This window comes from Coregonus lavaretus (assembly GCF_964263955.1).
Source record: "Coregonus lavaretus genome assembly, chromosome: 11".
Lineage (NCBI taxonomy): Eukaryota > Metazoa > Chordata > Actinopteri > Salmoniformes > Salmonidae > Coregonus > Coregonus lavaretus.
Genome location: NC_139998.1, coordinates 42181038 through 42204514, shown reverse-complemented (window position 1 = coordinate 42204514; position 23477 = coordinate 42181038). Strand labels below are relative to the sequence as shown.

Genomic DNA, 23477 nt, shown 5'->3' with positions numbered 1-23477 from the left:
ATTCTGATACAGTGAGGATATATAGTCTGGGTGTGTTGTTGTTGGGTTTTGTTGGTTTGTCTGTGTGTTGGGGTCAGAGGGGTGTCAAATGACACATCAGTGTGGTTCTCTCATCCTGTTTGAGCTACAGAGCAGAGGGTGAGGGAGTATCAGACATTTAGCCATGTTCTTAGAGCACAGTGTTTCAGAGTAATACTTTACATTCAGGTCCCCAGTTACTGTACATATATAACTTTAATGCTTTAGCCTTTAGCCCAAAATCAATGAAGTGGTCAGCTCAGAGGAGACCGATTAGGGAGCACCAAGGTTCTACTCATCTATCATAGTGGCACGGCCTCTGTGATAGTGAGTGGGAAGTTGGTCTGGATAGGAATTGATTAAAGAAAAACAAAAATGCAATCTGCACTTATGGATTTTTGTATTTAAAATCTGTGCATCAATAAGTCTCTCAGGGATTTGGATAATTGGTTCCATTATACAGGTTTAGTGTTGCTTTTTAAGGCTAGAATATTACTTATCAAAGCTGTTTGTTTTTACACTATATACTGCATAGTTCAATTCTTTCTTTTTGAACACTGGCCTTAGTAATGCAAAATTATGACACATTTAAGACCAAAGGGAATGTAACATGTGCTTTATTTCTTATAAATGGATATTGTGTTCAATTTAATTATTTGTAAAGCAATATCCTAAACAAGCCAACGTTTAGCATATAATGGCGTGTAAGAATCACCCATTACTAGTAATCATCATATATCTTCAATCTATTCCTGCTTGTGACGCTCAAGGTCCATATTCAGTATAACCATTTTATAAAGTTGACCTTTACTACTTTCAACACTGTATTTTGTTTAAATCAATTCAAAAGTGATTTATTAATTCCTGAAAAGGAAACAATTTGATTAATTGTCAGTGGGGCAATGGGAATAAGGTATGTTGAGAATCAGACACCTATCAAATAAACTGCATAAATTCACTTTTGTCAATGGAAAAAAAATACATTGTTAAGACACATTTTATTGCTCGTGTGAGTTTGTGTTTTTTATTATTCTGTTTTTAAAAAAAAGATTTTTGTGTTTTATGCAGAGGATTGGTGGTGTGTTATTGTTTCATTATCAATTTTGTGTTTAAAAAGTCTGAAAAAAGTTAATGTAAAATGATCTTGTATCCATTTTGGTTCTTCTTGTGGGTTTGTGTGTAGATTGAAGTGAACTCCTTTGTCCACAAGAGGTCAACATATTTCACACTATCACTCTGAAGGCAAGACAATGCAGAAAGAATCAGCCATTAGCCCTACTAATGGTAATTCATTATCTGATTTTCCATGGCAAAAGTGACAAGTTAAAGCAGTGCACTGTGATGGTATTCATATAAAACTGCATAATTAGTGTATTGAAGACATACACATAGAGGGTATATGGGCAGGTTCTGATTGACAATATGGAATTATTGCCTGGATAAATATTTATGTGTGCATATTGACACAAACTATTTCAACTATGGATAAATGTAGAAAGTGAAAAACAGTAACTTCATAGTTACCAACAGTATTCTCGCAGACATTCACATGAAAGCTCTTTTGACATATTTTCGAATATAAGCGCTTGTCAGTAAATACCACACAGGTTATTCCAGCACATCAATATACACTGGGCAAAAACTGGTTGAATCAACGTTGTTTCCATATCATTTCAAAAAAACAAAACAATGTGATGACGTTGAATCAATGTGGAAAACTGATTGGATTTGCAAAAAGTCATCAACATAAGGGAATTTCGTCTTTATTTCACCCAACTTTTAACCTAAATCCAATGACATGGTGACATTTTTTGTTGATTTCACATTGAATTTACGTTAGTTGACAACTCAACCAAATGTAAATCAAAACTACACGTTGAAATGATGTATGTGCCCAGTGGGTAGTGTCAGCGCTGGCAGTATTTATCAAAACAACCCATGGCTTTATACTTATTTTAATGATGTGGCTGCCTTTCAATAAGCATGATTTGATTTGTAAGTTATTTTGACCTTCTGAGTGCTGTACATCTAATTGACTGTAATTTCAAAAAATTGTGATTCATAAGTCACAGCATTTCCTTTTATGTATATTTATCTGAAGACAGATAAAATGCTATCTGCTATGTGTATCTATCTTTCATGTGTCCATGTATTTATACATGTAGTCACTCATTATCATATTATCATGTCAAACCACAAGGTTCCAACTGAGGGGGGAACAAGAATGGAGGAACACTTTAAAACCAGAAAAGCTTTATACAGTGTGCATACAGTACAAAATGCCTTACAATCAAAGCTTGACATCACATACAGTGAATATGTTCGTCCCTCTAGAGCATTTCCCTACAATTTAGAATAACCAGGATGAAATTGGCTACAATTATCCCTCTCCCACACTCGTCAGCATGGCCTCTCTGCTCCCCAAATGAAAAGAGAGTCACAGGGGTGGTGTCTGGGCAGCTCCCCTGAGGATAGGGCCAGTCTGCAGGGCATGGCTGAAGCCTCGGTTGTCTGGTCGCTGCCTGGTCCCTATAGCAACAGCCATGGTGGCTGCAGGCTGCAGACTGGGGGCCTCCAAACACATGCACATAATTAATGTGATTATATAGATATGTCAACCCTGTCACCTTCCAGTTCATTAAGCCGGACACTCTCCCAGACCTGTCAGAGGCTAGTAAAGGCCTGGGTCTGCCTGGCCATTGGAGGAGCGCAAGTCCCGCCACATACAACACTTTATATGGGCCTCATACCAGGAGGGGCAATGGAGAGTTAGGTAGAAAATTCTCAGAAGGAAGTAAAAGTACTCAGAAAGCTGTTTTGACATCATTGTAAAAGGCTCCATGATCTGAAAAGCATCAAAGTCAAATGCATAATGAAATAAAAAAATAAAACAGGTGGGCAAACAATATTTTTTCGAAATTTCACTCAACGATTAAAAAATCATAACATCATATAAAAATCTGTTGTTAAACAGAAAAAGTATTATGTTAGTGCAACAGACATTCAAGATCAGAATCTCAGCCATCCATAACATAAAAAGTTCCAAGGTGTTATCTGGTCCCCTCTAGTACGTTTTCTTAGTGCTTGAGCACCATCGATATCCTCCAATGAAGCATATCCCACCTCACTTGCACATAAAGGCTCAGATAAAGGGCCGTCCCTCCCTAAATTGGGCGTCTTTGTGGGTTTTGACTGGATCTGGAAGTCAAATAATATCTCCAATAAATCATGTCAGCTCTCAGACGAACGCTCCATAGGCCCGTCTGGCTGTGTCACGTCTGAGGGAAGGTCATGTTCCTTAGCGCTGTACAATATCAAGTAGATTTTTACCAATATTATTTCACAATAAATGATACCCAGAAAAATATACAATTTGAGAAACAAAGATTTGACATAAGTCAGCATTACATTTGTGACCCACATGTTGCACTGCATCACATTGCTACAAAGCTATATATGGCACATATTAAGATCTAAACGTCAAAATATATTTACTAAAAATATGTATCTATTCTCTATATCCGATTGTTGAGGAGGAATAAGTGCAGGGCAATTATCAATGATTAAGGTCAGAGGTGAATACCCAATTCAGTGACTAGACACACCATTGTCATGCATGATGTCTTTTGTCAAATCTTTTATCACCCTTATCTCCCACGCTTTATGATAACAGAAAGTATTCATTGGGAGAAAATAAAAGCTGAAATTTAAATTAAATGTAAATGTTGCTGGGATAATCAAAACATGTGATTTTGGTATACTAAAAGAAAAACGAAAGAATCATGAAAACATTAAATTATTGTTTTATTAAGCGACAACCAAATAAAACATTTGTACACAACTAAAAGTTCACACCATGCATTCAGAAGTCTCTTAATTGTAAAAACAAAACAAAAAAACAGCATCTTCATGCAAACCACACACCGTGAAATGATTAGCGAACATTCAATCAAACAAATCACACAGAAATCACACTTGCCATAAACAAAACGACCCAAACGTACAGCAGCACGACACCTGTACCTTTCCAACACAATATGACCCGTGGCAATAGGGTATAAATATATAAAAAGAAAAAAAAAACCTTGACAACAATCTGCAAAGCATTTCAGACCAAGGTTTAAGTTTTAAGCAAATTATCGTTTGGCAGCAATAAAAGACAAAGTACTTCGTTCAAACAACTAACAAACTTTGTTGAGACTGAAAGATGGTTGATAACACAGGTACATTTGGCCAAATCCAGTCTGGGCTGGAGTGTTATTCGATGATACAGATAGCTATTTTTATCACCAGTCTACCATTTTATAGAAAAAAAAGAGATCTTATCATTGACTTAAAATCCCTGAGTTTCCAGGCACTTGGAATTCCTCTTTGAATCCCTTCATTAAATAAATACAGTAACTGATCCTCAGTGCTTCGTTTTAAAGGTGGGTATAAATGATTAAGGAAAATGAACAGGCGAGGCCCAAGTTTGATCGATCCATGCACAAGTGGTGATGACTGCTAAATAGAATGAACTCCATGGGTTCATGACAATCGGTACGGTATATAGCAGAACTATAGGACGAAAATAAACACAAAGCATCAAGCACTTCTGAATCTGTCGAATAGCAAACTAGGCTGTATTGTAGTGGTACCTTTTTCCTAATAGTAAAGGCTCATTTGCAGCATTTAACAATATTGTGTGATGAAAAATGAAATGGTTAACACTGGCTTAAGAGAAATGTGATAAGTAGCAAGGTACAGAGTTCAGTCCCCATTATACTGCATTTCCATCATAGTCCCCAGGCAGTCACAGGCAACAACATCATCTGTGTCCCACATGACAATAAGGTAGTAAAAGTAGTAGTGTGTCAGAATGTCAGAAGAAACCCTCACATGTCCCTTTTTATATCTGTGACACCTTAGTTACAGTAATAGGCACAAGAGCACCCATCCGGTCCTTGTGTTGTATTCAAGAGTTTTGCCTACATCACACTTCAGTCACACTGGGCTTGTGTTGGATAGGGATTGTGGGTAGTGTAGTTCTGCGTATCCTTCCTCAGTTCTGCATGAGGTACTGGTGGAAGTAGATGCCAAACAGGCTGCTGATGACCTGGCAGGCGGCCACCCACCAGCTAAGGAAGGCAAAGAGGCCTCTGAAGAAGAGGGGGGTGAGGACGGAGCGCAGGGCTGAGAAGCCCTCAGTCAGACGGGCCACCGTGGCCTGGATGTCCTCCTCCATGTACTCCACCCCCTCCTCGTCATCCTCCAGCGTTGGCAGGACGGGAGTGGCCGTGGGCATTACCAGGGCAGGGGTCACCCCCGGAGCCTGCTCCGCACCACTCCATGAGAAGTCACCTGACATACAGAACAAAAACACAGCACGAACAAAGGACGTTACCACATGACACATTCTAAATGAACAACCTATAGGCTACATATACAGGTACAGTGGCTTGCGAAATTATTCCCCCCCCCTTGGCATTTTTCCTATTTTGTTGCCTTACAACCTGGAATTAAAATAGATTTTTGGGGGGTTTGTATCATTTGATTTAAACAACATGCCTACCACTTTGAAGATGTAAAACATTTTTTATTGTGAAACAAACAAGAAATAAGACAAAAAAACAGAAAACGAGCGTGCATAACTATTCACCCCCCCAAAGTCAATACTTTGTAGAGCCACCTTTTGAAGCAATTACAGCTGCAAGTCTCTTGGGGTATGTCTCTATAAGCTTGGCACATCTAGCCACTGGGAAATTTGCCCATTCTTCAAGGCAAAACTGCTCCAGCTCCTTCAAGTTGGATGGGTTCCGCTGGTGTACAGCAATCTTTAAGTCATACCGCAGATTCTCAATTGGATTGAGGTCTGGGCTTTGACTAGGCCATTCCAAGACATTTAAATGTTTCCCCTTAAACCACTTGAGTGTTGCTTTAGCAGTATGCTTAAGGTCATTGTCCTGCTGGAAGGTGAATCTCCGTCCCAGTCTCAAATCTCAGGAAGACTGAAACAGGTTTCCATCAAGATTTTCCCTGTATTTAGCGCCCTCCATCATTCCTTCAATTCTGACCAGTTTCCCAGTCCCTGCCGATGAAAAACATCCCCACAGCATGATGCTGCCACCACCATGCTTCACTGTGAGGATGGTGTTCTCGGGGTGATGAGAGGTGATGAGAGGTGTTGGGTTTGCGCCAGACATAGCGTTTTCCTTGATGGCCAAAAAGCTCAATTTTAGTCTCATTGCTTATGTCTTTTCGTTAAGCAATGGCTTTTTTCTGGCCACGCTTCCATAAAGCCCAGCTCTGTGGAGTGTATGGCTTAAACTGGTCCTATGGACAGATACTCCAATCTCCGCTGTGGAGCTCCTTCAGGGTTATCTTCGGTCTCTTTGTTGCCTCTCTGATTAATGCCCTCCTTGCCTGGTCCATGAGTTTTGGTGGGCGGCCCTCTCTTGGCAGGTTTGTTGTGGTGCCATATTCTTTCCATTTTTTAATAATGGATTTAATGGTGCTCCGTGGGATGTTCAAAGTTTCTGATATTTTTTTATAACCCAACCCTGATCTGAACTTCTCCACAACTTTGTCCCAGACCTGTTTGTAGAGCTCCTTGGTCTTCATGGTGCCGCTTGCTTGGTGGTGCCCCTTGCTTAGTGGTGTTGCAGACTCTGGGGCCTTTCAGAACAGGTGTATATATACACACTGAGATCATGTGACACTTAAATAAAGTCCACCTGTGTGCAATCTAACAAATTATGTGACTTCTGAAGGTAATTGGTTGCCCCAGATCTTATTTTGGGGCTTCAAAGCAAAGGGGGTGAATACATATGCACGCACCACTTTTCTGTTATTAATTTTTTAGAATTTTTTTAAACAAGTAATTTTTTTCATTTCACTTCACCAATTTGGACTATTTTGTGTATGTCCATTACATGAAATCCAAATAAAAATCCATAAAAAATTACAGGTTGTAATGCAACAAAATAGGAAAAACGCCAAGGGGGATGAATACTTTGGCAAGGCACTGTAACTCCCAAAATAATGGAAACACCAACATAAAGTGTCTTAATAAGGCGTAGGGCCACCACGAGTCAGAACAGCTTCAATGCACATTGGCATAGATTGTACAAGTGTCTGGAACTCTATTGGAGGGATGAGACACCATTCTTCCACGAGAAATTCCATAAATTGGTGTTTTGTTGATAATGGTGGAAAATCATGTCTCAGGCACAGCTCCAGAATCTCCCATGAGTGTTCAATTGGGTAGAGTCCCTGGTGACTGAGACACACACACAGGCAGTGTCCGAAATCTGTCTTGCCTACTTCTTACAGCATTTGCCCACTGAACAAAGATATGAATGCCACATGCAACAATTTCTAAGATTTTACTGAGTTACAGTTCATATAAAGGAAATCAGTCAATTGAAATAAATTCATTTCGCCCTAATCTATGGATTTCACGACTGGTAATTTCACGACATATCAAATCAAAGTTTATTTGTCACATGCGTCGAATACAACAGGTGTAGTAGACCTTATAGTGAAATGCTTACTTACAAGCCCTTAACCAACAATGCAGTTCAAGAAATAGAGTTAAGGAAATATTGACTAAATAAACTAAAGTAATAAAATAACGAGGCTATATGCAGGGGGTACCGGTACCGAGTCAATGTGCGGGGGTACAGGTTAGTCTAGGTCAGGGTTCTTCAATTCCGGTCCTGGAGGGCCGAAACATCTCTGTTTTTCATCCTCTCCTTCTAATCAGGGGCTAATTCAGACCTGGGACACCAGGTGAGTGCAATTAACTACCAGGTAGAAATAAAAAACAGAAGTGTTTCGGCCCTCTAGGACCGGAATTGAAGAACCCTGGTCTAGGTAATTTGTACATGTAGGTAGGGATAAAGTGACTATGCATAGATAACAAACAGCGAGTAGCAGCAGTGTAAAAACAAAGGGGGGGGGGGGGGGGGGGGTCATTATGGGTGCATTCGGAAAGTATTCAGACCGCTTGACTTTTTCCACATTTTGTTACGTTACAGCCTTATTCTAAAATGGATGAAATCGTTTTTTTTCTCATCAATCTACACACAATACCCCATAATGACAAAGCAAAAACAGGTTTTTAGAAAACAATTTTTAATTCTTATATATATTTTTCCCCCCTTTTTCTCCCCAATTGGTAGTTACAGTCTTGTCCCATCGTCCTCCGAAACACCACCCAGCCGAGCCGCACTGCTTCTTGACACAATGCCCGCTTAACCTGGAAGCCAGCCGCACCAATGTGTTGGAGGAAACACCGTACACCTGGAGACCGTGTCAGCGTGCACTGCGCCCGGCCCGCCACAGGAGTCGCTAGTGCGCAATGGGACAAGAATACCCCTGCCGGCCAAACCCTCCCCTAACCTGGATGACGATGGGCCAATTGTGCGCCGCCCAATGGCAGTCAGGTCAAGACCCTGGTGGAGGACGACAAGCATGCAGATGAGCTTCCCTGAGACGGTTTCTGACAGTTTGTGCAGAAATTCTTTGGTTGTGTAAACCCAGTTTCATCAGCTGCCCAGGTGGCTGGTCTCAGATGATCCCGCAGGTGAAGAAGACGGATGTGGAGGTCCTGTGGAGTGGAGTTTTCACATGTGGTCTGCGGTTGTAAGGCTGGTTGGACGTACTGCCAAATTCTCTAAAACGACGTTGGAGGTGGCTTATGGTAGAGAAATGAACATTAAATTCTCCGGCAACAGCTCTGGTGGACATTACTGCAGTCAGCATGCCAATTTCACGCTCCCTCAAAACTTGAGACATCTGTGGCATTGTGTTGTGTGACAAAACGACACATTTTAGAGTGGCCTTTTATTGTCCCCAGGACAAGGTGCACCTGTGTAATGATCATGCTGTTTAATCAGCTTCTTGATATGCCACACCTGTCAGGTGGATGGATTATCTTGACAAAGGAGAAATGCTCACTAACAGGTATGTAAACACATCTGTGCACAAAATGTGAGAGAAATAAGCTTTTTGTGCATATGGAACATTTCTGGGATCTTTCATTTCAGCTCATGAAACATGGGACCAACACTTTACATGTTGCATTTATAGTTTTATTCAGTATACACTGTGTACTAATTGTACTATATACTCTTTAGAACGTACTGTTTAGTCAAAATGAACACAGTAAGCAACAAATACAGTTGAAGTCGGAAGTTTACATACACTTAGGTTGGAGTCATTAAAACTCGTTTTTCAACCACTCCACAAATGTCTTGTTAACAAACTATTGCTTTGGCAAGTCGGTTACGACATCTACTTTGTGCATGACACATGTAATTTTTCCAACAATTGTTTACAGACAGATTATTTCACTTATAATTCACCGTATCACAATTCCAGTGGGTCAGAAGTTTACAGACACTAAGTTGACGGTGCCTTTAAACAGCTTGTCATGGCTTTAGAAGCTTCTGATAAGCTAATTGACATCATTTGAGTCAATTGGAAGTGTACATGTGGATGTATTTCAAGGCCTAAATCAAACTCAGTGCCTCTTTGCTTGACATCATGGGAAAATCAAAAGAAATCAGCCAAGACCTAAGAAAAGAAATTGTAGACCTCCACAAGTCTGGTTAATCCTTGGGAGCAATTTCCAAATGCCTGAAGGTACCACGTTCATCTTTACAAACAATAGTACGCAAGTATAAACACCATGAGACCACGCAGCCGTCATACCGCTCAGGAAGGAGACGCATTCTGTCTCCTAGAGATTAACGTACTTTGGTGCGAAAAGCGCAAATCAATCCCAGAACAACAGCAAAGGACCTTGTGAAGATGCTGGAGGAAACAGGTACAAAAGCATCTATATCCACAGTAAAATGAGTCCTATATCGACATAACCTGAAAGGCCGCTCAGCAAGGATGAAGCCACTGCTTCAAAACCGCCATAAAAAAGCCAGACTATGGTTTGCAACTGCACATGGGGACAAAGATTGTACTTTTTGGAGAAATGTCCTCTGGTCTGATGAAACAAAAATAGAACTGTTTGCCCATAATGACCATCGTTATGTTCGGAGGAAAAAGTGGGTGGCTTGTAAGCCGAAGAACACCATCCCAACCGTGAAGCACGGGGGTGGCAGCATCATGCTGTGGGGGTGCTTTGCTGATAGAGGGCATCATGAGGAAGGGAAATTATGTGGATATATTCAAGCAACATCAAGACATCAGTCAGGAAGTTAAAGCTTGGTCGCAAATGTGTCTTCCAAATGGACAATGACCCCAAGCATACTTCCAAAGTTGTGCCAAAATGGCTTAAGGACAACAAAGTCAAGGTATTGGAGTGGCCATCACAAAGTCCTGACCTCAATCCTATAGAACATTTGTGGGCAGAACTGAAAAAGTGTGTGCGAGCAAGGAGGCCTACAAACCTGACTCAGTTACACCAGTTCTGTCAGGAGGAATGGGCCAAAATTCACCCAATTTATTGTGGGAAGCTTGTGGAAGGCTACCCGAAACGTTTGACCCAAGTCAAACAATTTAAAGGCAATGCTACCCTATACTAATTGAGTGTATGTAAACTTCTGACCCACTGGGAATGTGATGAAAGAAATACAAGCCAAAATAAATAATTCTCTCTACTATTATTCTGACATTTCACATTCTTAAAATAAAGTGGTGATCCTAACTGACCTAAGACAGGGAAGTTTTACTAGGATTAAATGTCAGGAATTGTGAAAAACTGAGTTTAAATGTATTTGGCTAAGGTGTATGTAAACTTCCGACTTCAACTGTATCAACATACTAGGCTCACCCATCTTGAGAATGGTTAATCTAATGCGGAATTGTGTTGATTCCCGTCATTCGTTCATTTGGGTACAGCGCGTCCCCTCATCTAATTATCAGTGTGGAAAGACGGCTGGGCCGGTTTTGACACCTTAACACTCGGTGGTAAATTAGGCAGGAGGGGAATCTCTCCCTTGCTCTTCAGTATTGAAAGGAATGTGCTTTGTCCCCCAGAAGACTTTTGCCGCGAAAACTATAACGTCCAAAAAGTAAACACCGGAACAATATTCCTAATATCCGAATGTTTGGAATGGTCAGTGAGGATCTAAAGACTAATCACGTCATATTGTTTACTATTTTATGATGTCATTAAAAAGGTTATAACGAAAATACTGTAATTTGAAAAGTATACACACTTTATCTGTCAAGTTTACATCCAATATGTTGTGTATATAATATGGAGAATTACGAGAGTATTTTTGTTAAGATAGGAATGTGATTTTAGTTTTCTAACGAGATCATAGGATTTCATATAAGCTATAAGAGACCGTGTCAGCAAGTAGGAACGCCCCTTTTACCAGAGTGCATAAAAAGCCTTGGTAACAAAATTTACATTAGACAAGAAAGTGTGGAGCTGTGACTACACGGCTTAAAATGGTTAGACCAGAAAGCGTGGTGACGGTAGTCCACACGTTTGAAATGGTTAGAGCTTTGAATCTCAACACAAGGAGAAGAAGATAAACTCACTAGACTAGCATTGCCAGTCTGCAGCTGTCCATGTAAAGTGGTCTAGAACTTTGACTAACTACACGAGGTGGGAAGGAGAATCCCATCTCAGACAATCATTAGAATGCATCTGAGTATCTGTTCTATTTGAACACTCCACTCCAAGCCAGGACAACTAAGGAGGACATTGTGACCTCTGGTGGACAATCAGAGCCATACACCGAAACGGGACACTAAAACCTACCCCTTCCCATAGAAGGATTGATTGGTTTCAACGGAGAGACGACAAACAAAGACATCTACATGTAAATACATTCATGATTTCTTACCCAAACGGGCAGTGGTTCGTAAGCAAAGTATTATGATTACTTTGAGGGTAGCTTCCAAATGTATCAACGATAAGTGTGACTCTCTCTTTGTCTCTCCCCATCTACCCCTCCCTCTTTTGATGACCAAGCAGTCATGCCGTTGTTAGTCTGCTAGGGACTTTTTCTCATGTATTAAGTATGTATGCATTCTGTGTTATTATTTAGTTAGCTAGTAAATAAATAATGAAGCCAATTTGTTTAGTGCTGAATCATAAGTAAAGCTAGGGTTCATGCGGATCCAATAATTATTCGACCATTCAGAATGACGACTGATAAGAGGTAATGATTAATACGTTGACTTTTATACATAGTGATAGGTAAAATACCTTATAGAGTTTAATTCGGGAGATGGTTACTCCATAAACAACTTATTCTGTGGTGCCCCAAATCCTAATGACTTAATTGTTACATAATTTAAATCGAGTAACAATTAAACATAGTTAGTTGATTCGATAAATAACACTCATATTAATGAAAGTCACGTCACTACAATACATTTTCTATCCCTCATTTACACAAGTGTTTCCTTTATTTTGGCAGTTATCTGTAGCATCAGACATTATGGTGAAGCTGTTGGTAAATGATCATGACTCCCTATAGTTGAATTGTAGAATGCAGGTTCTCAGCAGTCACTGAAGGCCTCACTGAGATCAGAGTTATTGCTTCTGTTGTTAGGTGCTGTACATGTCTTACCCAGGGCCTTCAGAGCCAGGGTGGAGAAGAGGAGGAGCAGAACAGGGACTACGTACTGCAGGGTGACTATGGTCAGGTAGCAGAACACACGGGTCACCTGGAAGGACAACAACAAAGACTCATGGATATAGGTTTCTTCTGTCACCTCTACGGTTGGGCGGTAACCAGATTTCTGTACACTACCGGGGTATAAGGTATTACCGGAAGTGCACACAAGGGGCGCTATTTCTAAAACAATTTAGGCAACAGGTATCTTGCTCCAGAAGGGGATTGAATGTCTCTGCTGTAACCAAGAAGCTTGATCTTGACATCTAGCCACTTAGCTAGTAAGTTAGCAAACCAAATCATAGCTGTAGCCCTGAGATCGATATAATTTATTTAACACATCTTAGATTTCTTATAGTTAAACTTAACTTATGGTTTAAGCAGTGGCGTAGCACGCACCACCCCAACCCCCCCCCCCCCCCCAAAAGTGTATGTATGCATACAGTGAGGGAAAAAAAGTATTTGATCCCCTGCTGATTTTGTACGTTTGCCCACTGACAAAGACATGATCAGTCTATAATTTTAATGGTAGGTTTATTTGAACAGTGAGAGACAGAATAACAACAAAATATCCAGAAAAACGCATGTCAAAAATGTTATAAATTGATTTGCATTTTAAATGAGGGAAATAAGTATTTGACCCCTCTGCAAAACATTACTTAGTACTTGGTGGCAAAACCCTTGTTGGCAATCACAGAGGTCAGACGTTTCTTGTAGTTGGCCACCAGGTTTGCACACATCTCAGGAGGGATTTTGTCCCACTCCTCTTTGCAGATCTTCTCCAAGTCATTAAGGTTTCAAACCTGATGTTTGGCAACTCGAACCTTCAGCTCCCTCCACAGATTTTCTATGGGATTAAGGTCTGGAGACTGGCTAGGCCACTCCAGGACCTTAATGTGCTTCTTCTTGAGCCAATCCTTTGTTGCCTTGGCCGTGTGTTTTGGGTCATTGTCATGCTGGAATACCCATCCACGACCCATTTTCAATGCCCTGGCTGAGGGAAGGAGGTTCTCACCCAAGATTTGACGGTACATGGCGCCGTCCATCGTCCCTTTGATGCGGTGAAGTTGTCCTGTCCCCTTAGCAGAAAAACACCCCCAAAGCATAATGTTTCCACCTCCATGTTTGACGGTGGGGATGGTGTTCTTGGGGTCATAGGCAGCATTCCTCCTCCTCCAAACACGGCGAGTTGAGTTGATGCCAAAGAGCTCGATTTTGGTCTCATCTGACCACAACACTTTCAACCAGTTCTCCTCTGAATCATTCAGATGTTCATTGGCAAACTTCAGACGGGCCTGTACATGTGCTTTCTTGAGCAGGGGGACCTTGCGGGCGCTGCAGGATTTCAGTCCTTCACGGCGTAGTGTGTTACCAATTGTTTTCTTGGTGACTATGGTCCCAGCTGCCTTGAGATCATTGACAAGATCCTCCCGTGTAGTTCTGGGCTGATTCCTCACCGTTCTCATGATCATTGCAACTCCACGAGGTGAGATCTTGCATGGAGCCCCAGGCCGAGGGAGATTGACAGTTATTTTGTGTTTCTTCCATCTGCGAATAATCGCACCAACTGTTGTCACCTTCTCACCAAGCTGCTTGGCGATGGTCTTGTAGCCCATTCCAGCCTTGTGTAGGTCTACTATCTTGTCTCTGACATCCTTGGAGAGCTCTTTGGTCTTGGCCATGGTGGAGAGTTTGGAATCTGATTGATTGATCGCTTCTGTGGACAGGTGTCTTTTATACAGGTAACAAACTGAGATTAGGAGCACTCCCTTTAAGAGTGTGCTCCTAATCTCAGTTTGTTACCTGTATAAAAGACACCTGGGAGCCAGAAATCTTTGAGCCAGAAATCTTTCTGATTGAGAGGGGTCAAATACTTATTTCCCTCATTAAAATGCAAATCAATTTATAACATTTTTGACATGCGTTATTCTGGATTATTTTGTTGTTATTCTGTCTCTCACTGTTCAAATAAACCTACCATTAAAATTATAGACTGATCATTTCTTTGTCAGTGGACAAATGTACAAAATCAGCAGGGGATCAAATACCTTTTTCCCCTCACTGTATATATAATTTTTTTTTTCGGTATTGAAAATCATATTGCCGGTATTTCGAAAAACCCCAGTATACGGTATAAACTGTATATCACCCAAGCCTAACTCAAAACAATTAATTTGACATGAAAACAAAATGGCTGAGGTTTAGATGTTTAGGTCTTACCTTCCTCTGGATGTCGATGGCAGCGATGCGTCCTGCCTCCTTCTTCATCTGGTCCACCCACTTCTGGGACAGGTTGAGGTAGGCCTGCATGTGGTATCGGATCAGGGCCAGCCTCAGGAAGCAGAGCACCACGACCGTCCACAGACGAACACTGTCAAACATCGCGCTTGACATACTGGGATAACGCACAGAGGAGATCTGTCAACACTAGGAGAAGGAGTAGGGCTGTTGCAGTGACTGTATTACCGCCACACCGGCAGTCATGACCGCAGTCAAATTCCACATGACCATTGAGTCACGGTAATCTCCTCTTATGCATTCTGGACATGCGTTGGTAGTACCCAACTCGCTATTGACCGTCAGTCAGCGCTCTATTGTCCCTCTAACCACTGACATCAATGCAAATGGAATCTCAAATCACATCAAGCACTTATCATCAAAACAGTATAATGCTTTTAAAACTCACCTCACTGACCGTTCAATTTGAATTAAGAAGTTCAATAAAAAGGTTGCAAATTAGTGGAAAACATGGTCATTGTGGATGTTGTTTCAAAGCCAAACAATTAAATGGACAGCGCTTTCTAAGGTGATGATTAATTCAAAACACCCATACACATATTAGAGCTTATGCATACGTATTCACTGTATTATTCATCAGGAAGCCCTGTGTAAAAGTGTGTTAAAGCTGGAAAATGTTGTCAAAGTGGTTGTAAAACTTGTCAACTTTATACGGACAAGGGGGCTTAACCATCGTCTGTTCATTCAGCTGCTTAATGACAGAGGCACATTCAAATGTGCGCTGGGAAAAGTATTTTGCCATGTGTGGGAACTGAGAGGTGAGATGGGTATGTTCCTTGATACGGTTGAAAAAGCTGAAGACTTCTCTGAGTTGAAAGACACAGACTGGCTGGGCGACTTGGCTTTCGGTGTGGACATATTGGGGCATCTGAACAATCTAAATGTGAAACTGCAGGGAAATTGTGTTTTTGTGCATGAACTGTATTCCAACGTGAAAGCATTCAAGGCCAAACTTATGTTGTTCTCCAGACAAATGAGCAGCCGGTCTCTCGCTCATTTTCCGACACTGGCCGCACTGAATGCGCCCACATTGCAGTGCCGCACTGTGACATATAGTTGCACTTTGATCGACCTGCACGCTGAGTTTTCCTGCCGCTTCTCAGACTTCACGAAGATTGAGACTGAGCTGAAGCTTGTATCAAGCCCTGTTTTTCGACAGTGAGAAAGCACCACCAGACACACAATTGGAGCTCATCGACATCCAATGTGACAGTGCTTTGAAGGAGAAGTACAAAACAGCAACAACAGACCAGTTCTATGGCTCACTGAATGAAACAAAGTTTCCAAATATTAAAAAGCACGCCCAAAGGATGCTTGTTTAACTCGGGTCCACATACAGTACCAGTCAAAAGTTTGGACACACCTACTCATTCCAGGGTTTTTCTTTATTTTTACTATTTTCTACATTGTAGAATAACAGTGAAGACATCAAAACTATGAAATAACACATATGGAATCATGTAGTAACCCAAAAAGAGTAACAAAAATCAAAATATATATTTTATATTTGAGATTCTTCAAATAGCCACCCTTCGCCTTGATGACAGCATTGCACATTCTTGGCATTCTCGCAACCAGCTTGACCTGTAATGCTTTTCCAACAGTCTTGAAGGAGTTCCCACATATGCGGAGCACTTGTTGGCTGCTTTTCCTTCACTCTGCAGTCCGACTCATCCCAAACCATCTCAATTGGGTTGAGGTCGGGGGATTGTGGAGGCCAGGTCATCTGATGCAGCACTCCATCACTCTCCTTATTGGTAAAATAGCCCTTACACAGCCTGGAGGTGTGTTGGGTCATGGTCCTGTTGAAAAATAAATGATAGTTTCACTAAGACCAAACCAGATGGGATGGCGTATTGCTGCAGAATGCTGTGGTAGCATTGCTGGTTAAGTGTGCCTTGAATTCTAAATAAATCACAGACAGTGTCACCAGCAAAGCACCCCCACACATAACACCTCCTCCTCCATGCTTTACGGTGGGAACTACAAATCCGGAGATCTTCCGTTCACCCACACTGCGTCTCACAAAGACACGGCGGTTGGAACCAAAAATCTCCAATTTGGACTCCAGACCAAAGGACCAATTTCCACCGGTCTAATGTCCATTGCTCGTGTTTCTTGGCCCAAGCAGGTCTCTTCTTCTTATTGGTTTCCCTTAGTGGTGGTTTCTTTGCAGAAATTCGACCATGAAGGCCTGATTCACACAGTCGCCTCTGAACAGTTGATGTTGAGATGTGTCTGTTACTTGAACTCTGTGAAGCATTTATTTGGGCTGCAATTTCTGAGGCTGGTAACTCTAATGCACTTATCCTCTGCCGCAGAGGTAACTCTGGGTCTTCCATTCCTGTTGTTGTCCTCATGAGAGCCAGTTTCATCATAGCGCTTGATGGTTTTTGCAACTGCACTTGAAGAAACTTTAAAAAGTTATTGAAATGTTCCATATTGACTGACCTTCATGTCTTAAAGTAATGATTGACTGCCGTTTCTCTTTGCTTATTTGAGCTGTTCTTGCCATAATATGGACTTGGTCTTTTACCAAATACGGCTATCTTCTGTATACACCCCCTGTATACACTTAAAATTAACTTTTAAGGCGGCACACCTGTTAATTTAAATGTATTCCAGGGGACTACCTCATGAAGCTGCTTGAAGGAATGCTAAGAGTGTGCAAAGCTTTCATTAAGGCAAAGGGTGGCTATTTGAAGAATCTCAAATATAAAATTATTTTTGATTTGTTTAACACTTTTTGGTTACTACATGACTCCATATGTTTTATTTCATAGTTTTGAGGTCTTCACTATTATTCTACAATGTAAAAAATAGTTTTAAAAAAATAAAGAAAAACACTTGAATGAGTAGGTGTGTCCAAACTTTTGACTGGTAGTGTATGTGTGTGAACAAACGTTCTCAGTCATGAATTACAACAAATCCCGTCACAGGTCAAATTTAACAAATGACCACTTGTGAGCTGTTCTCAGAATCTCTACATCAAAGATGACACCAGACTTTGATGCCCTTGCCAAGAGAGGTGACCAGACCCATTGTTCACATTAAGACTTGAATAACTGTGACTGGGGTAGGCAAGGATTATGCTTTTTCATGGTGATGGTTATGCAGTAAGAATTATCCAGCAATGCACTTGGATACAGGTAATAACTAATCAGTCAGATTTGGGCTGAGGTGATTGGATAACTGTAAATATGGCTCACAATGGAGAGGAGAATTGTTCCTTAATATGCTTTCAAAAACAGACCATTCCAAATGAAACGGATGCTCTTACCATGTTTCACTCAAATATTAGAATTTTTTTTTTTATACACATCTGCTGTTACATTTTGCATGTCTCCAGTCATATAATATATATATATATATTTTTTAGTTTGCATATTGTGACTAAGTTTGATTGTACTTTACAAGGGTAGAGATGCAGGATCTGTGTGTGTGTTTGACTGTGATGTTATAAATTACAAGTTGTTCACAAAAAACAAGGGTAGAGATGGTACAAGGGTAGAATTGTTGCCACAAAGTTGGAAGCACAGTTTCATCTAGAATGCCATTGTGTGCTGTAGCATTAAGATTTCCCTTCACTGGAACTAAGGCGACTAGCCCGAACCATGAAAAACAGCCCCAGACCATTATTCCTCCTCCACCAAACTTTACAGTTGGCACTATGCATTGGGGCAGGTAGAGTTCTCCTGGCATCCGCCAAAACCCAGATTCATCCATTAGACTGCCAGATGGTGAAGCATGATTAATCACTCGAGAGAACGCATTTCCACTGCGCCAGAGTCCAATGGCGGCGAGCTTTACACATTTACGTCATTTAGCAGACGCTCTTATCCAGAGCGACTTACAAATTGGTGCATTCACCTTATAGCCAGTGGGATAACCACTTTACAATATGTATTTTTTTGGGGGGGGGGGGGGGGGGGGGGGGTAAAAGGATTACTTCATCCTATCCCAGGTATTCCTTAAAGAGGTGGGGTTTCAAGTGTCTCCGGAAGGTGGTGAGTGACTCCGCTGTCCTAGCGTCGTGAGGGAGCTTGTTCCACACCACTCCAGCCTACGCTTGGCATTGTGATCTTAGGATTGTGTGCGGCTGCTCGGCCATGGAAACCAATTCCATGAAGCTCCAGACGAACAGTTATTGTGCTGACATTGCTCCAGAGGCAGTTTGGAACTCGGTAGTGAGTGTTACAACCGATGACAGACAATTTTTAAGCGCTTCAGCACTCGGTGGTCCCGTTCTGTGAGCTTGTGTGGCCTACCACTTTGCGGCTCAGCCGTTGTTGCTCCTAGACCTTTCCACTTCACAATAAAAGCACTTACAGTTGACCGGGGCAGCTCTAGCAGGGCAGAAATTTGACGAACTGACTTGCTGGAATAGTGGCATCCTATGACGGTGCCACATTGAAAGTCACTGAGCTCTTCAGTAAGGCCATTCTACTGTCAATGTTTGTCTATGGAGATTGCATGGCTATGTGCTCGATTTTATACACCTGTCAGCAACGGGTGTGACTGAAATAGCCGAATCCACTAATTTGAAGGGGTGTCCACGTACTTCTGTATATATAGTGTACCAAGACACACACTTACAGCGTGACTGAGGTCTTCCCCATGGGAGCGTTCCCCAGGAAGTCCCTAGCGATGGGTTTGATCCACAACACGATCACCACCACTGGAGCCAGAAAACTCATGTGCAACAGAATCCTACGGGAAGCAGAAAACAACAACACCCGAACAAGAAGACATTACTAGTGGAGCCAGTTGGTTATTTGGTTTCACAGCTAAATCTATGTGTTTGGGTGTTCTTACTGGATGAATGGGCGGTCTGAGTTCATCTGAACTGCGTCCAGGTGGGTCTGGGCTAGGCGGAGGCCAGGGAAGGCCAGCAAAGCACCAATAAAAGCACAGATGGCAGCAAGACCCAACTTCACAGTCAGCTTGGTCACCGGGACTCTGATGGGAGTCCACATTTAATAAACATTAGGGGAAACATTTGCCAACATACAGATCACTAAAAGCATATTGTCAGTCCATGAATGACTGGCTACTATTCTATGGACCCAAGGTGTGACTTTATTTTTTAAATCAATTTCAACTGTCCAATGAAAAGATACTTACGACCACTCAGCAAAGCCTTGCTGTTTTGCGAAAACCTCAAGGTTGTCAAAAAGACTATTAAAACCTGCAATACAAAAAGCATAGAAACTCCAAACTAAAATGATAAAATTAACTAAACAAATAATTGTTAAATACATAAACACAGTGTACAAAACATTAGGAACACCTGCTCTTTCCATGACAGACTGACCAGGTGAATCCAGTTGAAAGCTTTGATCCCTTATTTATGTCACTTGTCAATTCCACTTCAAATCAGTGTAGATGAAGGGGAGGAGACAGGTTTAAGAAGGATTTTTAAGCCTTGAGACATGGATTGTGTATGCGTGCCATTCAGAGGGTGAAGGGGCAAGACAAAATATTTAAGTGCCTTTGAACGGGTTATTGTAGTAGGTGCCAGGCTCACCGGATTGAGTGTGTCAAGAATGGCAATGCTGCTGGATTTTTCACGCTCAAACGTTTCCAATGCGTATCAAGAATGGTCCAACACCCAAAGGACATCCAGCCAACTTGACAAAACTGTGTGAAGCATTGGAGTCAACATGGGCCAGCATCCGTGTGGAACACTTTTGACACCTTGTAGAGTCCATGCCCTGACTAATTGAGGCTGTTCTGAGGGCACAAGGGGGTGCAACTCAATACTTTGAAAGTGTTTCTAATGTTTTGTACACTCAGTTTATATCCCCATGGAACTACTGTAGTAGGGGTTAGTGTAGTGAACATACCAGGCTCCAGGCCAAACTCCAGGTAGTCTTCTCTGACCACTAGCACCAACATGGCCACAAGCAGAGATAGGAAACCAAAGGCCAAGCACACCGAGCGCTCGCCCCCCTCGTCAGACCGGAAATAGTGGCCCATCAGGGAGTGGAGGGTTTTCCTGTGAGAGAGGGTTAAGGGCAACACAGGGACAACCAGGCAGTCCCTTAACAACAAACAACTCCAATCAAGGAGGAGCACAACGGGTGCGTCGGAGTGTTTTTCTGGCAACAGTGCATGTTTGGGTGATACACTATGAAAGTCCCGCCTACTTCCTGTTGCAAGTTCCGTACTGTTTTTGAATGGGCTTCAAGCTTATATAATCAAATTCATGAAAACTTGGTCATTTAAGATATGTAAAATTATATTTGTGGATTAATTTACTTCTGATGTCTTTCATGAAGGTTTTTGATTGCGTTTATTATTTTTCATAATCTAAAACATTAATGAAAGGCATTAGGTAGAAGTAAATTAATATAATTGTACATACTGTATATCTTAAATGACCATGTTTTCATGAATTTGATTATATAAGCTTGAAGCCCATTCAAAAACAGTACAGGACTTGCAACAGGAAGTAGGCGGGACTTTAATGTATTGATGTATACGAGGGGCCCACTTTGCAGAAATTGACACTAACTGTTTTTACATGGTGATAACATTGGCAAGTACAGTGAGTACAACTTCAGTCTAAGTTGACATTGTAACATAGTACTTAGAGCTGTTTTCTTAGGAATAAGTTATACTCCATTTTCAATTTAAAATGGTAATACAATTATGGGCTTTCAGAGAGGGTGACCTGAAGGATACAGGCAGCAGAGAACGGTCAGCACACACCAGATGGCCCCAATGTGGACCTCCTTGGTAGGGTCCACTACACAGAAGTAGCCCTCAGTGAAAAGGTAGATGCCCATCGCATACACTGCAAAGTCAATCAACCACTGGTACTCCAGGAAGAATCGCAGTACTGAGAATGGGAAAGGAGAGACAAAGCAAAAATATTGTAAGGAAAAGATAAGGCCTAAATGCAAAGGCTTGGAGGGCATTTCAGTCAGCAGTAGTGGTTGTGCTTTTGTTTATTTACCAAGGGCATCAAGGATGCCGATTGGAGCTTTTTCCAAGTTAAGGTCGATGTCCTTCGGCACTGTGAGAGGCTTGCTGTCCCCATTCTGTCTCCTACAAAGAAGAAGTCAGCAAACCTTCCCTGTAACAACCAGTCTACTATCATAACAGTGATACAAAAGGCAGCAGACACCAGTTGTACTGTATCATCATGCCCCCTCCCCAGCTCACACCTGTCTCTCCTGCTGGGCTTGCTGGGCATCTGTTTGCCTGCCAGGGCACACAGCTCTCCTTCAGAGGGGTGTTTGAACCGGAATAGACTGAAAGGATCAAGTTAGATTTGTTTTAAACATATATACATTGCAAGTAGTTGGCTAGTAGTATGACTGTTGTTTTACTCAAATCTATTCACTATGAGTTTCTCCTGCCCTCATGATCTGACAGGAATAACTCCAGACCCTAACCATTATCAGGACATTGCTACACCCAATCGCCAAAGCCACTTCTGTATATGACATTTGAGTACATGACTTTACCTGCCATTGCACAGAAGCCAGCGGGCAAAGGAACAGTGTGGAGTCATTCTGTGCATGATGCTAGCAGCCAGCAAGCTGACCACCAGCTGCACTCCAATCAGCGCCTGTTCAGAGAGAAACACACACACACACTACTGGTTAATCAATGTAGCTACAGTCCAAAAAGGGGTCAACGTTTGTAGAGAACTTTTTCAACTGACACATCAACTGCTGTGCATCTCAAAGGAGTCGCTACTACACGTGTCGATAGTGGGGGGCGCCCTCCTACAACTGTGTCAGTTTCAACTTTTAAAGGAAGGAACCAAATCCTCTTAAGCCAAGGAAAGAAATTACCCAATATAGCCATGGCATGGGGGGGGAAGTGCTAGCTGTGAAGGTTGAAGGTAACCATCGATGCTAGGAGCCCAAGTAAGCTAACTAACTTTATGTGTGCAACGTCTCCATGGCTAGTAAAATGAATGTAAGGGCAATTTATGCTGCTAACTTCAAACTGACACCTAGCCAGTTATCAACTTGAAGAGAACCTGAAGGCAGTGAAGCAGTAACTGTGATTGGTCTCTAACTAACTACCCGTAGCACAATTTTACCGGTAGCTGATATTGCTAAACTAGCTACCTTACGTAGCTAGTTGGTAGCCTAAATGTACCTGCAGCGGAGGCTAAAAGCTATAGCTACAAGCATTTGATTTAGCTAGCGAAGCTTTACATGCTGGGTGCAAGTGGACACATAAAACATCTAGCTACTCACCATCTCTCTTCAATGAACTTAAGTCTCTTTTCGTAGTGTTAGCGACACACGCTTGTAGCTTAAGTGTCTTGACTTGACAGCTGATCAAAGATGGCAGATAAATTAAGATTGTTCACTCAGGCCGTTTACCATTGAAAAGAAGTTGTAAGTTCCGGTCTACTTAACTGGCACCAATGCAATAGCAGATGGGTTTGGTCTTCTTAGTTCATTGACTTTCATTGAACTAGAAAAAAAACAGTGAGTGGGGTGTCTCGCTTCCTCTTCCATCTCTGAGCTGATTACATGTGCCACTGTAGGCAGGCCTGGATTTGGGTTCCACGAACCGCAGAAAACAAGCGTTTTCATTGGCTCGAATAGATGCCTG

General features: G+C 41.7%; 1 protein-coding gene across 1 annotated transcript; it reads right to left on the bottom strand.

Annotated features, from left to right (window-relative positions):
- Positions 1 to 3805: 3805 nt before the first annotated feature.
- Positions 3806 to 23210, bottom strand: LOC311137676 (transmembrane protein 161A-like). Its single transcript, XM_084172204.1, has 12 exons — positions 23114 to 23210; positions 22367 to 22470; positions 22064 to 22150; positions 21853 to 21944; positions 21579 to 21735; positions 20738 to 20889; positions 20016 to 20079; positions 19707 to 19850; positions 19488 to 19601; positions 14814 to 14988; positions 12549 to 12645; positions 3806 to 5358 (listed from the first exon to the last, which is right to left on the bottom strand). The coding sequence occupies exons 1-12, from the start codon at positions 23114 to 23116 to the stop codon at positions 5060 to 5062; spliced, it is 1488 nt and encodes a 495-aa protein (XP_084028330.1). The 5' UTR covers positions 23117 to 23210; the 3' UTR covers positions 3806 to 5059.
- Between the last annotated feature and the right edge of the window lie 267 nt (positions 23211 to 23477).